At 43.4% G+C, this 15,407-nt stretch overlaps 1 protein-coding gene across 6 annotated transcripts in view; it reads right to left on the bottom strand.

The window, feature by feature from the left end:
• The window catches only part of LOC106610690 (sorting nexin-14), a 32,218-nt gene that overhangs the window by 10,504 nt on the left and 6,307 nt on the right, over positions 1 to 15,407 (bottom strand). For 3 of the 6 annotated variants that reach the window (XM_014210164.2, XM_014210166.2, XM_014210165.2), the window contains exons 13-19: positions 11,076 to 11,231; positions 10,668 to 10,792; positions 7,435 to 7,493; positions 6,837 to 6,863; positions 6,084 to 6,242; positions 5,359 to 5,491; positions 3,317 to 3,503 (exon numbers count right to left, since the gene is read on the bottom strand). In XM_014210164.2, coding sequence (XP_014065639.1) covers positions 3,317 to 3,503; positions 5,359 to 5,491; positions 6,084 to 6,242; positions 6,837 to 6,863; positions 7,435 to 7,493; positions 10,668 to 10,792; positions 11,076 to 11,231 — 846 coding nt within the window. The remainder of the gene's footprint in view (positions 1 to 3,316; positions 3,504 to 5,358; positions 5,492 to 6,083; positions 6,243 to 6,836; positions 6,864 to 7,434; positions 7,494 to 10,667; positions 10,793 to 11,075; positions 11,232 to 15,407) is intronic. The other 3 variants (XM_014210168.2, XM_014210167.2, XM_014210169.2) reach the window with 3 other exon arrangements.

Genomic DNA, 15,407 nt, shown 5'->3' with positions numbered 1-15,407 from the left:
AAATGATGTCAATTAGCCTATCAGAAGCTTCTCAAGCCATGACATCATTTTCTGGAATTTTCCAAGCTGTTTAAAGGCACAGTCAACTTAGTGCATGTAAACTTCTGACCCACTGGAATTGTAATACAGTGAATAAGTGAAATAATCTGTCTGTAAACAATTGTTGGAAAAATTACTTGTGTCATGCACAAAGTAGATGTCCTAACCAACTTGCCAAAACTATAGTTTGTTAACGTCTCTAGGGTAGGGGGCAGTATTTTCACGGCCGGATGAAAAACGTACCCAAATTAAACGGCCTACTACTCGGGCCCAGGAACTAGAATATGCACATTATTAGTAGATTTGGATAGAAAACACTCTGAAGTTTCTAAAACTGTTTGAATGGTATCTGAGTATAACAGAACTCATATGGCAGGCAAAAACCTGAGAAAAATCTAACCAGGAAGTGGGAAGTCTGGTGCTTGTAGTCCTTTCAAGTCATTGCCTATCGAACACACAGTGACTTAGGGTTCATTTTGCACTTCCTAAGGCTTCCACTAGATGTCAACAGTCTTTAGAAAGTTGTTTGAGGCGTCTATGATGAACAGAGAGCGAACAGAGGAAGTTGGAAGTTGTTGACTCAGGAAAGCAAATGAGTTCATTGGCGCACGTTCACGTGAGAGTTAGCTGTGTTCCAAAACGTTTTTCAAGACACTGGAATCGTCCGGTTGGAATATTATTGAAGTTAAAAAGGCCCTAAAGATTGATGCTATACAACGTTTGACATGTTTGAACAAACGTAAATATAACTTTTTTTGACTTTTCGGCACGCTTCCTACACTTGGAGTAGCTTACTGAACGCGGAAATAACAAGGAGTTATTTTGACATAAATTATGGACTTTATCAAACAAAACAACATTTATTGTGGACCTGGGATTCCGGTCACAGCGGTTGCATAAAGGAGATGTTCATCTATAATTCTTTGAATAACAGTTTAATATTTTATCAATGTTTATGAGTATTTTTGTAAATTGTTGTGCTGATTCACCGTCAGTATTGGAGGCAAAATATTTTCTGAACATCACGCGCCAATGTAAAAGGCTGTTTTTGGATATAAATATCAACTTGATCGAACAAAAAAAGCATGTATTGTGTAACATGATGTCCTAGGAGTGTCATCTGATGAAGATCGTCAAAGGTTAGTGCATAATTTTAGCTGAATTTCTGGTATTTGTGACGCCTGTCCTTGCTAGGAAAATGGCTGTGTGGTTTTTGTTGTGATGGAACTGTCCTAACATAATCTAACTTTATGCTTTCGTCGTCAAGCCTTTTTGAAATCGGACAACGTGGTTACATTAAGGAGACGTGTATCTTTAAAATGGTGTAAAATAGTCGTATGTTTGAGAACTTTGAATTATGACATTTTGTGGTTTTGAATTTGGCGCTCTGATTTTTCACTGGCTGTTGAATAGTGTGAACCGTGGGTGCTAGCGTCCCACCTGCCCAAGAGAGGTTAACAAGAAATTTGTGGAGTGGTTGAAAAACAAGTTTTAATGACTCCAACCCACATTGGGGGGGAAAAGTATTTGATCCCCTGCTGATTTTGTACGTTTGCCCACTTACAAAGAAATTATCAGTCTATAATTTTAATAGTAGGTTTATTTGAACAGTGAGAGACAGAATAACAACAAAGAATCCAGAAAAACGCATGTCAAAAATGTTATAAAATGATTTGCATTTTAATGAGGGAAATAAGTATTTGACCCCTCTGCAAAACATGACTTAGTACTTGGTGGCAAAACCCTTGTTGGCAATCAGAGGTCAGACGTTTCTTGTAGTTGGCCACCAGGTTTGCACACATCTCAGGAGGGATTTTGTCCCACTCCTCTTTGCAGATCTTCTCCAAGTCATTAAGGTTTCAAGGCTGACGTTTGGCAACTCGAACCTTCAGCTCCCTCCACAGATTTTCTATGGGATTAAGGTCTGGAGACTGGCTAGGCCACTCCAGGACCTTAATGTGCTTCTTCTTGAGCCACTCCTTTGTTGCCTTGGCCGTGTGTTTTGGGTTATTGTCATGCTGGACTACCCATCCACGACCCAATTCCAATGCCCTGGCTGAGGGAAGGAGGTTCTCACCTAAGATTTGACGGTACATGGCCCCGTCCATCGTCCCTTTGATGCGGTGAAGTTGTCCTGTCCCCTTAGCAGAAAAACACCCCCAAAGCATAATGTTTCCACCTCCATGTTTGACGGTGGAGATGGTGTTCTTGGAGTCATAGGCAGCATTCCTCCTCCTCCAAACACGGCGAGTTGAGTTGATATCAAAGAGCTCCATTTTGGTCTTATCTGACCACAACACTTTCACCCAGTTGTCCTCTGAATCATTCAGATGTTCATTGGCAAACTTAAGACGGGCATGTATATGTATTCTTGAGCAGGGGGACCTTGCGGGCGCTGCAGGATTTCAGTCCTTCACGGCGTAGTGTGTTACCAATTGTTTTCTTGATGACTATGGTCCCAGCTGCCTTGAGATCATTGACAAGATCCTCCCGTGTAGTTCTGGGCTGATTCCTCACCGTTCTCATGATCATTGCAACTCCACGAGGTGAGATCTTGCATGGAGCCCCAGGCCGAGGGATATTGACAGTTCTTTTGTGTTTCTTCCATTTGCGAATAATCGCACCAAATGTTGTCTCCTTCTCACCAAACTGCTTGGCGATGGTCTTGTAGCCCATTCCAGCCTTGTGTAGGTCTACAATCTTGTCCCTGACATCCTTGGAGAGCTCTTTGGTCTTGGCCATGGTGGAGAGTTTGGAATCTGATTGATTGATTGATTGCTTCTGTGGACAGGTGTCTTTTATACAGGTAACAAGCTGCGGTTAGGAGCACTCCCTTTAAGAGTGTGCTCCTAATCTCAGCTCGTTACCTGTATAAAAGACACCTGGGAGACAGAAATCTTTCTGATTGAGAGGGGATCAAATACTTATTTCCCTCATTAAAATGCAAATCAATTTATAACATTTCTGGCATGCATTTTTCTGGATTCTTTTGTTGTTATTCTGTCTCTCACTGTTCAAATAAACCTACCATTAAAATTATAGACTGATCCTTTCTTTGTCAGTGGGCAAACTTACAAAATCAGCAGGGGATCAAATACACTTACAGTGGGGGGGAAAAAAGTACGTAAACTTCCGACTTCAACTGTACAGTATCAGCAGTATTGGTTTCACCTGAACACCACACTGATCCCAGACCAGCCTGTAGGTAATACTGAAGCCCCTGGGCCTAGTTTCACCTGTAAGCCACACTGATCCCAGAGCATCCTGTGAATCTCACCTGCCCTCCTGTCGTTGCGCTCCACGTCGATACAGAACACCGGGATCCTCTCCCTCTTGATGTCATCATCGAAGAAGTCTATGTAGGGGATGGTGATGGTCCAGGCTGAGAGATTGCGAGGGGTGCTGGGGGTACTGACGGCCTCCATGGGGGAGTCATCCTCCAGAACCATCATGGCCTCTTCCACCTGACAGAGCCCAGCCACAGACAGAGGGCGGTCAGAGATAAGAGGGTGAAGGTCAAGACAATGAATGACAGTCAAAGTTTGGTATGGAATCTGGGCCTCTATTCACAAAAGGTTCTCAGAGTAGGCTATTGCAACACTCCTATCTGCTAAAAACAAGAAACGGCTTCAGTGGGCACGCGACACTGGACAATTGGGGAGTGGAAAAACATTGCCTGGTCCGACGAATCCCAGTTCTGTTGCGTCATGCTGATGACAGAGTCAGGATTTGGCGTAAGCAATACGAGTCCATGGACCCATCCTGCCTGGTGTCAACAATACAGGCTGGTGGCAGTGGTGTGGGGAATGTTTTCCTGGCACACATTACGTCCCTTGATACCAAGTGAACACCACAGTGTATCTGAACATTGCTGCTGCCCAAACCCAATAGAGCGTCTTTGGGATGAGATGGAATGGGCTGTTCGCAGGATGAATGTACCACCATACAATCTGCAGCAACTGTGTGATGCCATCGCATCAGCATGGACAAACATCCCTGTGGAACGTTTCCGACACCTTGTAGAATCAATGTCCTTAAGAATTGGTCCTCTAACTCAGTTGGTAGAGCATGGCTTTGGCTCGTGCAATGCCAGGATAGTGGGTTGAATTCCCAGGACCACCCATACGTAAAATGTATGCACGCATGTCTGTAAATCACTATGGATAAAAGCGTCTACTAAATGGCATGTATTATATATAAGAATTCTGGCTGCTCTGGACGCAAAGGGGGGTCCGAACCAGTACCAGACGGGTGTACCTAATAAACACTCCTACTCTAAGACTCTTTGTGAATACATGCCTGGTCTGTGGTACCATACATGGTAAAGCTTGTGTGAAGCTGCACAGAACCACAAGGTAAGAAGGGAGACAAACTGCAAAGGTCCACTGATATTGAGTGACATATACAAGACGTACTAGAATAAACAACAAAGTACAGGATGTAAAATGGGAGATGTATTCACTGACAGCAGCTCTAGTGGGGGTAAAATATAGCTAGAATGTGAACTACCTAGTGGGTCAGCTACGGAAGGCTCTGGGAGAAGAAGAAGAGAAACATACTGAGCAATGCTGTGGAAATGATGATGATGATACTTAGTCAGAGGGGGCAGGGCAGTGGTCTCTGTCAGTGAATCAAACATGATCATAAACCATTTTTAGTTGAGTTCAACATTATATATTTTCTTAGCAGAAACGCTAAAGATTTCCCCTTTGGTGAATTTGTTGCAGGGTGTTCACCATTAACATCAAGTAGAAATTATATACCAAAAAAAGTTCAACCTAATTGTTGTCTGCTTAGTACAAAGAAAGAAACACATCATGGTATTGAATAAGCAAACATACAGGCCAGTACATCACCGTACGATGTTTATGGGCACTGGGCCGGAGGACAAGAAACAAAAATACTACCTCTGATAATGAAATTGGGTCAACAGGCCCCCATTCCAGTTTATTTATCTACCTGACCGTGCAATTGTCATCTATTAACCGGATTTCCAATGAAAAGGTTAGTGAAAACTCACAACCTTTAAAAATGACTCCTCTTGGCAATCAGTATTGCTTCATAAAGTCTCTGGCGATTTCATTTCAAAATTTAAATTATCAACAATAAAATTCAAAGAAGTAGGGTCCCAAGCCCATCTTTCATATTCAAGGTACACTCTGCGGGATGACATCATCATATACCATATGGATTCAACAGAAACCATATCTACCAAGACTTCCATAGTTTCACCTCTACCATGAATCCTTCATTTCCTGAGTGTGCGATCCTAACTAATCCTGGCTCCACACTGCAGCCCAGTGGCCACACACTACTCACCATGTCATCCTCTCCCTCCACCAGTCCGTAAGAGGGCAGCATGGCTCCCTCCATGGTGGTGCTCTTGAACACCCCCTTGATCTTGCTGCCGATGCGGCTGATCCCAAACGACTCGCCCCGCTTTGAGGTGTTCCTGCAGGCCAAAGAAGAGAGATTGTTTCATTTTGTGACAATGCAGGTTGTTGTGCATGGCTTCAGCACATCGCATGCAGTGTGGGTGCAGGACTGGAAGACAGAAGGGATACTGTATATTGTTCGGGGTTGAGGTGGGGAAGGTAGAAGCCAGGGTAGCCACACCAGACCACAGATAACAGTGAATTGAATGGATTAATAAAGTAGAAGTGGATGAAAAATAATTGATGAGAATATAGGATGAGAGTGGCTTGGGGTATACACTCAAACCACACTCATTTGAAAACAAACTAATGTTGCTTTAGCCAAGTAAAAAAGTACAATTACAACACTGACACTGTGAATGACTGATGAAACCACACACTGTGTAGTCACCCTAATCAAAAATTAACACTGAAAGGCAACACAAAATTGACACATTCAAATCAAGACCCATAACGGTCACAAACAAGGAGGCCATGCTGGTAGGGGAACAAATCAAGAAACATTAGCACCACAAGACAAGTACCCATGCGTAGGAGATGGGAGGCAAGGGCGATTTATAGAGGTGCGATGTAGGATACACACAGGCCTCGCAATGGACCCCGACTTACTTCAGCGAGCCAGGGCGTGAGGTTAGACAGCCATAAGAGCCGGATGGGAGGGCTACAATGGACTGGACATGAAGGTGGTGGTTAACAGATGCAGGTGAGGAGGAACCAGGGGTGCTGGACGGGGACTCAGGGCTCTGGGCATAGTCCCACTCACAGGAGCTTTAGAGCGGGGAGCCATCAGTGTAAGGCATGGAACATCCAGAGGGATGGATGGATAAAAAACAAAAAAAAACAAGCACTGTCCAAGATGGTGGATATAGGCGAGCAGTTGGTGAGAGAGAGACAGACAAGGGGAGGGGGTTAGCGACAGGGCCAGTGTTCACACATGGGGGTGCCGAAGCAGAAAGTGCCATTCTCTACTTAATTTTTTTTTTAATCCTCGTTCACCTCCTCCTTTCTGACAACCACACAGTCCATGCTGCCTTGACCACTGCCTTTATAACAAAGACTGTTCCTACGAGAGAACAATAACCATTTCCCACCCTACCTTCCTTTTTGCTGCAAGGGAGCACAGATCTGTGCAAAAAAATACATTTTCCTAACTTTTCTTTAACAATGTGCGTTATAAAAGGAGGCGATTGTTTACACATAGCGCCGTTGACTAAACTCCACCAGGGTTTGTTGAGTTTGTTACAAAGGCAGTATTCTTTCCTCAGACTGCATTCAGGCAAGTATAGTTACATATCTTGCGTGCAGTGTTTACTAGGCAATGGACAGCCGTTGCTGAGCACCATACTGAGGGGGCATACTCACCGGATGTCATCCAAACTCAGGCTATTTCTGGAATAATAGCAGGCACAAGGAGTTAAGGATGACAGGCCACTGAAACACACTACCAGATGACAGACACTGACTGAACTTAGCCACTGCGAGACAGGTGTGTACAGATAACAGTCTATCTTTATTTGCTTGAGTAGTATAAGTCCAATGTTATCTGTACACACCTGGACGGCTCATAATAATGGCTGGAACGGAGCGAATGGATTGGCATCAATGCGTTTTGATGTATTTCATGCCATTCAACCTTCGCACTCCAGCCATTACCATGAGCCCGTCCTCCCCAATTGAGGTGCCAGCAACCTCCTGTGATAGACACCCTGGTGAATGAGTTAATATGGCACAGAGGAACTTTGGATTTCCCTTTTGGTCCAAAACCAAATTCTGATGGGAGAATTGATGTACTTGTGAGCACAAAAAGGATCCAAAAAGCTCAACTGTGCCTTCGAGATTAACTAGTCTACCGACACCACGGGTGCACAGTAAAGACAAGCCTACGTTAAAAAAAGACACAGAACATATACACAAAATAGATACAACCATCGTTCTATGGCCATGGAAAAACAGCACCCACCTGCTCAGTTTAGAGTTCCTGGCGGGGGATTCGGCCCCCCTCAACAGTTGCCTGAAATACTGGGGAAAAAGGGGGCGGGGAGGAAACCAGTCACACATATTAGGACCTCCTCCCCTCCCTGACTATCTATTTAACACTGAACAAAGTACCGTGATCGGGTCCCAACGTTTTTCCTGATCATTTGACATGAACAGGAAAAACACCAGGCCATAACCATGATATCTAAGGACTCTTACGAATAACTACTTTCCAGATACTCTATGTATTCAGGGATCGGTAGAAGACAACACCATTTCACCTCATGTTTCAGTATGATAATAAAATGAGAGAATCTGTGTAGTGTAATGTATGCACAAGCTCATTGGTCAGTCGTGTGTCCAGTATTGATGACATGATCTCACGTGTGTTTGTGTGTGTGTGACTAGGGTTGCAAAGCTACCTGTAATTTACCAACTGCCAAAACATTGACAACAAATACATAGACTTGTATATAAAAAAAAAAATTATCCCCAGGTGTGTAAAACAAATATAAAAGTATATTTTATGGTGAGACCCTCATATTAAAACACCAATCAGATATATATATATTGCTCAAAAAAATAAAGGGAACACTTAAACAACACAATGTAACTCCAAGTCAATCACACTTCTGTGAAATCAAACTGTCCACTTAGGAAGCAACACTGATTGACAATAAATTCCACATGCTGTTGTGCAAATGGAATAGACAACAGGTGGAAATTATAGGCAATTAGCAAGACACCCCCAATAAAGGAGTGGTTCTGCAGGTGGTGACCACAGACCACTTCTCAGTTCCAATGCTTCATGGCTGATGTTTTGGTCACTTTTGAATGCTGGCGGTGCTTTCACTCTAGTGGTAGCATGAGACGGAGTCTACAACCCACACAAGTGGCTCAGGTAGTGCAGCTCATCCAGGATGGCACATCAATGCGAGCTGTGGCAAGAAGGTTTGCTGTGTCTGTCAACGTAGTGTCCAGAGCATGGAGGCGCTACCAGGAGACAGGCCAGTACATCAGGAGACGTGGAGGAGGCCGTAGGAGGGCAACAACCCAGCAGCAGGACCGCTACCTCCGCCTTTGTGCAAGGAGGAGCACTGCCAGAGCCCTGCAAAATGACCTCCAGAAGGCCACAAATGTGCATGTGTCTGCTCAAACGGTCAGAAACCGACTCCATAAGGGTGGTATGAGGGCCCGACGTCCACAGGTGGGGGTTGTGCTTACAGCCCAACACCGTGCAGGACGTTTGGCATTTGCCAGAGAACACCAAGATTGGCAAATTCGCCACTGGCGCCCTATGCTCTTCACAGATGAAAGCAAGTTCACACTGAGCACGTGACAGACGTGACAGAGTCTGGAGACGCCGTGGAGAACGTTCTGCTGCCTGCAACATCCTCCAGCATGACCGGTTTGGCGGTGGGTCAGTCATGGTGTGGGGTGGCATTTCTTTGGAGGGCCGCACAGCCCTCCATGTGCTCGCCAGAGGTAGCCTGACTGCCATTAGGTACCGAGATGAGATCCTCAGACCCCTTGTGAGACCATATGCTGGTGCGGTTGGCCCTGGGTTCCTCCTAATGCAAGACAATGCTAGACCTCATGTGGCTGGAGTGTGTCAGCAGTTCCTGCAAGAGGAAGGCATTGATGCAATGGACTGACCCGCCCGTTCCCCAGACCTGAATCCAATTGAGCACATCTGGGACATCATGTCTCGCTCCATCCACCAACGCCACGTTGCACCACAGACTGTCCAGGAGTTGGGGGATGCTTTAGTCCAGGTCTGGGAGGAGATCCCTCAGGAGACCATCCGTCACCTCATCAGGAGCATGCCCAGGCGTTGTAGGGAGGTCATACAGGCACGTGGAGGCCACACACACATTACTGAGCCTCATTTTGACTTGTTTTAAGGACATTACATCAAAGTTGGATCAGCCTGTAGTGTAGTTTTCCACTTTAATTTTGAGTGTGACTCCAAATCCAGATCTCCATGGTTTGATAAATTGGATTTCCATTGATTATTTTTGTATGATTTTGTTGTCAGCACATTCAACTATGTAAAGAAAAAAGTATTTAATAGATTATTTCTTTCATTCAGATCTAGGATGTGTTGTTTAAGTGTTCCCTTTATTTTTTTGAGCAGTGTATATATATTTTATCATCATATTTCATTATTTGTAAATATTTAACTAAACAAAAATATAAAACGCAACAATTTCAAAGATTTTACTGAGTTACAGTTCATATAAGGAAATCAGTCAATTGAAATGAATTCATGAGGCCCTAATCTATCGATTTCACATGACAGCGTATAAAGATACGCATATGTTGGTCACAGACAACTTAATCGAAAAAGGGTTGTGGATCAGAAAAGCAGTCAGTATGTAGTGCCTAATTTGCTTCATGCAGTGTAACAGTATCTCTGTGCATTCAAATTGCCATCAATAAATTGAAATTGTGTTCGTTGTCTGTAACTTATGTCTGCCCATACCATAACCACACCGCCCCCATGGGGCACTCTGTTCACAACGTTGACATAAGCAAACCACTCGCCCACATGAAGCCATACACGTGGTCTGCGGTTGTGAGGCCGGTTGGATGTAATACCAAATTCTCTAAAACGGCATTGGAGGCGACTTATGGTAGGAGAAATTAACATTAAATTAATTCTCTGGCAACAGGTATGATGGACCTTCCTGCAGTCAGCATGCCAATTGCACGCTCCCTCAAAACATCTGTGGCATTGTGTTGTGTGACAAAACTGCACATTTTAGAGTGGCCTCTTATTTTCCCCAGCACAAAGTGCACCTGTGTAATGATCATGATGTTTAATCAGCTTCTTGATAAGAAACACCTGTCAGGTGGATGGATTATCGTCACAAAGGAGAGCTGCTCACTAACAGGGATGTAGACAAATTTGTGCACTAAATTTGAGAGAAATAAGCTTTGTGTATATGGAACATTTCTGGGATCTTTTACTTCAACTCATGAAACATGGGACCAACACTTTACATGTTGCGTTTATATTTTTGTTCAGAGTACATGTGATAAGGCCACACAAGAGGGCCAGAGACATGACAGACACCTGTGGTAATCTGAAGTACCCAAAAGGGCCACTAGATGTCTTGTGACAGATTACATAAAATCCTTGAAAGACACAAATTCGGGTAGACTTTGAAAGTTTCCAGTAATATACCCTCCCTTTGCAACCCGAGTCCTGACCTCGTCGCTGTGGCAGAACATGGGGGTGAAGACATTCTCCAGCAGGGACAGGACATGCTCGTAGGCCTCGAACAGGCAGCGCATAGTCTGCAGCTTCACCACCCCGGCATAAGGGCCCTCAGCAACTGGGGAGGGAAACCTATCACATGAGCATAACCTAACCAAGCTGCCATTTGTAATAATGAACATTCTGTTAATAAAAACTGTTCATATGGCTATTTATAAACAGTATTTAAAGACATTCTGTTGATAAGGCTGAAGATACAATAGTAAAATGCATATCTGAAGGAGAGGATACGTTATTATAAGTTCTCAAAGAGAAAACAACAAAAAGCTATGACAAAAGCTATGATGAATACAACGATCGTGCCTTAAACGGGAAATGTCAAACAAATCCCTATGACTCACTATTTTTTATCTCCTCTACAATGAAGGGGTCAAAGCGGATCTTGTCGATGCTCTCATCCAGGCAGTAGGTCTCGTAGACCTTCTTCACCTCCTCGTGGAGCATCAGCATCTCAGAGTCCGACAGCTCCGGACATAGGATCTTGTCGTTGAATTCCTCTGGTGGGGATGAAGGGAAAGGTCCAACTAGAGTTAACCCAGGGTTGATTAGGCAACAAATCGGAAGCAAACTAATAGTACACGCACACCCTACCAAGCAAAAAAATATATATACATATCCACAGGGATTCCATCTGGCCCAGGTTATTTTATTAAATTCATTTTTTTTCCCCCCCCAGATCATCAGCCTGACTGCTTCTGAAGATCAAGATTGTCAAAAAAAGGCCTGACAATTCTCTGTATCAAGCTAGAACTCAGATTTAAGAAGTTGATCAAAGTAAAATCAGACAATATTTAGTTAATTGTGAACGTAAACAGTGACAATGTCTCCGTGAGAATTCATTGACGAGAGGGCAGCCGTTCATTAAAAACAGAGTTTAATGGTTAGAAGATGTGATGGATGGCTATCATTACTTTAATGGTTTTGCAATGACCTCTGGATAAAAAAAAAAATAATAGACTTGACGCCTGAGTAAGGAATTCAGCTCGCTTCTTAAAGACGGAGCTGAAGAGCCTTTGAATCACAAAAGGAGGATTGCTGGGTTAAATCAGAGATTCGTATTTATTTTCTAAACCAGATATTCTCGTCGTTCTAGATTTATTCAGATGGGATGCAAACAATGTTGTATTGTCCTTTACAAATCATAAAAAAAAATAATAATAATAATCGCCTCCCAGACAATCAACTACTGAATTTATATTAAAAGAAATGAACTCTGGAGTAAAGATATGTTCAATTTCCAACAAGGTGCTCTGGGAGTTGAAGTCAAAAACACAACAGTTTGCATGGTGATCTGATAAGGTAGAATGGAGGATCTAAGTGCTCTGTAATAATGGACATAGTGACAGAGGACAAAACGTAATCAACCCTCGAGTAATACTGATGTCTATGAGAAAAGAAAGTAAACTCTTTAGAAGATGGATTTTTAGGTCTCCAAACATCAACCAGACTAAGGTCTGAGATCAGACGTTGGGAGGTCCTTGGAAGTAGACGTTTGTGAGCTGCTCATAGTTGGATTGGATCTATCTAAACATGGGTTAACAACTGCAGTCGCTGCTTCTTTACCCAAATTTAAAAAAAATAAGAAATATATTATTAATATATATAATAAAAAGGACAATTGAATCAATATATTAGATAATTTCACTAAGGTTTTATCAAATATGGCTGGAGCACATACAGCGATAAAGGATCCTGCCTTCACTGTCATTCCAGGAGTCTATAATGCTGCCTTCTAGAGTTCTACAAACTACCACACACCTCTTGCCCTACTTAGGGCAGAAGAAGCTACTACATTGAAAAGGGTATTGCTACATTTATGAACAACCTCTTTCAACAGATGTGATTATTGTATTAAAGAAATATCAATATTTTTCCTCTGAATAAAAATCAGGACATAGTGCTCGCTTAGTTCCAGTGTTTGATTTCTTGGAATCCCAAAGGGGCAAAAAATAAAATAAAAAGACAAGTCATAAGTATCGCAAGAAAAAAAACAAACACAGTAGATCTGATTGTCCTGTATTTCAAGTACATACGTATGTTTATACAGAGTGTACAAAAACATTAACAATAAGAGCTCTTTCCATGGCATAGACTGACCAGGTGAAAGCTATGATCCCTTATGGAGGTCACCTGTAAAATCCACTTCAAATCAGTGTAGATGAAGGAGAGGAGACAGGTTAAAGAAGAATTTGAGCCTTGACACAATTGAGACATGGATTGTGTATGTATTGCCATTCAGAGGGTGAATGGGCAAGACAAAATATTTAAGTGCCTTTGAACGGGGTATGGTAGGTGCCAGGTGCACCGGTTTGTGTCATGAACTGCAAAGATGCTGGGTTTTTCACACTCAACAGATTCCCGTGTGTATCAACAATGATCCACCACCCAAAGGACATCCAGCCAACTTGACACAACATGGGCCAGCATCCCTGTGGAACACTTGACACCTTGTAAAGTCCATGCCCCGATGAATTGGGATTGTTCTGACGGCAAAAGGTAAACTGACGGCAAAAGGTAAACTGACGGCAAAAGGTGCAACTCAATATTAGGAAGGTGTTTTTTTGTTGTTTTTTTTACCCCCTTTTTTCTCCCCAATTTCGTGGTATCCAATTGGTAGTTACAGTCTTGTCTCATCGCTGCAACTCCCGTACGGACTCAGGAGAGGCGAAGGTCAAGAGCCATGCGTCCTCCGAAACACAACCCAACCGCACTGCTTCTTGACACAATGCACATCGAACCCGGAAGCCAGCCGCACCAATGTGTCGGAGGAAACACCGTACACCTGGCGACCATGTCAGCATGCATTGCGCCCGGCCCGCCACAGGAGTCGCGAGTGAACGATGAGACAAGGATATTCCTGCCGGCCAAACCCTCCCTAACCTGGACGATGCTGGGCCAATTGTGCGTCGCCTCATGGGCCTCCCGGTCGCGGCCGGCTGCGACAGAGCCTGGGCTCGAACCCAGAATCTCTGGTGGCACAGCTAGCACTGCGATGCAGTGCCTTAGACCACTGTGCCACCCGGGAGGCCTTAGGAAGGTGTTCTTAATGTTTCGTACACTCAGTGTAGGTCACACAACAATCCATTAATGCTACCTGCTCTTTCCCTTTCCTCATGCATTGGTGATATGCAGATGCCGAGTCATACCCCCGTGGGCACCAGATACCACCATATGATGACAATATGGGAACACCATGCAAACCATAAACAACAACAAAAAAGGTATAATGTTCTCTATATTATAAACTAAATCCACTGCAGAGTGAAACCGCTACACTCATAATATAAACCAGCCTCAAGACTCCAAGGAAAAGACGCAGTGAAGCAGCAAAAAAGGATGTTCACATAAGGGTATGCAATTTTATTATAATAAATAGAAGACTTTAGAATACTCTATGATACTTTCTCTCATGCTCAGGCCTCAAAATTGAAGACTATGAGCAAAAGAAAAAGAAAAAAAACGACCCATACAGATGAAATGGCATGTTTTAGGGAAAATAATATGACCACAATGTAGTATAGATGCGGTCTAGTGTAGATGCGGTGTTTGCGTTCCATCTCAATCACCCCGCGGGATAATAGGCTGAAGAGCCACACAGGTAGCTGCTTCTGCAGGAATGATACAGAGTCGCTACCCTCCTAGGTCTCAGAAAGCGAGACCAGGCGTAGGGATGAGCGGCATGAATAATCCTCCATCTCAGCTAAACGATCCGTCATGCCCTGGATCCGTCATGCCCTGGATGTTCTCCGCATCGATGTTGATATCATGGTGTTCACGCTGTTCCGCTTGTATTGTGTCTGTGCGGATTGATTGTGATGTGCAGGACTGATTTACCTTCGCAATTACAATCTCAAATTGAGTGGATTTCATCTTGAATGATTCAATGTCTGAAAGGATGGCGATCACTATGACTTTAGTCGTTTTTACATCGGTGCACATTTCGGAGACTCTTTTAGCTCAGCAGGCCTTCCAGACATAAGGAGCAAGTGAGATAGAACCAACTCCTCTTTGACGGGGAGCTGCGTCCCTGTAGACCCATGTACAGAGGGTTGCTAACAGCTTCTATTTCTTATCTTCTTGATTTGTAGACGGAGACGGAGTAGCCGGCTCTAACATGTTGATATTTCTCTTGGCAGGCATTTCGGCGCTCATTCTTGTACGTGATTCGTTCAGATGGTCAAAAGAACGCTAGAATTAGCGTTTAAAAACGTTGCACAACAGTGAGCAAAACTCCTACGCCGCCATCTTGCTCGTAAACAACACGTCACTTTCATAGCGTATTACTTTTAATTATCAGGGTGTACTAATTGTCATGTCTCAAAATCGATATCCATCTTACCTCGATATTGTTTTATATCCTGCGGATTCGAGAAGAACAATCAACAGGAAAGTGAGCCTGTCAGATAGCCAGTAATTTAATTTTCTAGATTTTTGACAAAATGTTTTACCTCTGGCCTCCATTGATTTATTAACCCTAATTCTGGCCATCCTACAAGGGTAAAAACGTCAATAACTTTGAACGAATCATGATACAGACATGAGGTTTGGACCATTTGTTTTCTTAGAGAAGTATCTACACAATTAACATATTTTAACCATTGGTCAAAAGATGCATTTTTGATTGGACACCCTACACTTATCCATTTTCCTTCAGATTGTCCAAACAATGGGAA

This window comes from Salmo salar, chromosome ssa09, assembly GCF_905237065.1.
Source record: "Salmo salar chromosome ssa09, Ssal_v3.1, whole genome shotgun sequence".
NCBI classification, from domain to species: Eukaryota; Metazoa; Chordata; class Actinopteri; order Salmoniformes; family Salmonidae; genus Salmo; species Salmo salar.
This window is presented reverse-complemented; position numbering and strand designations above follow the sequence as displayed.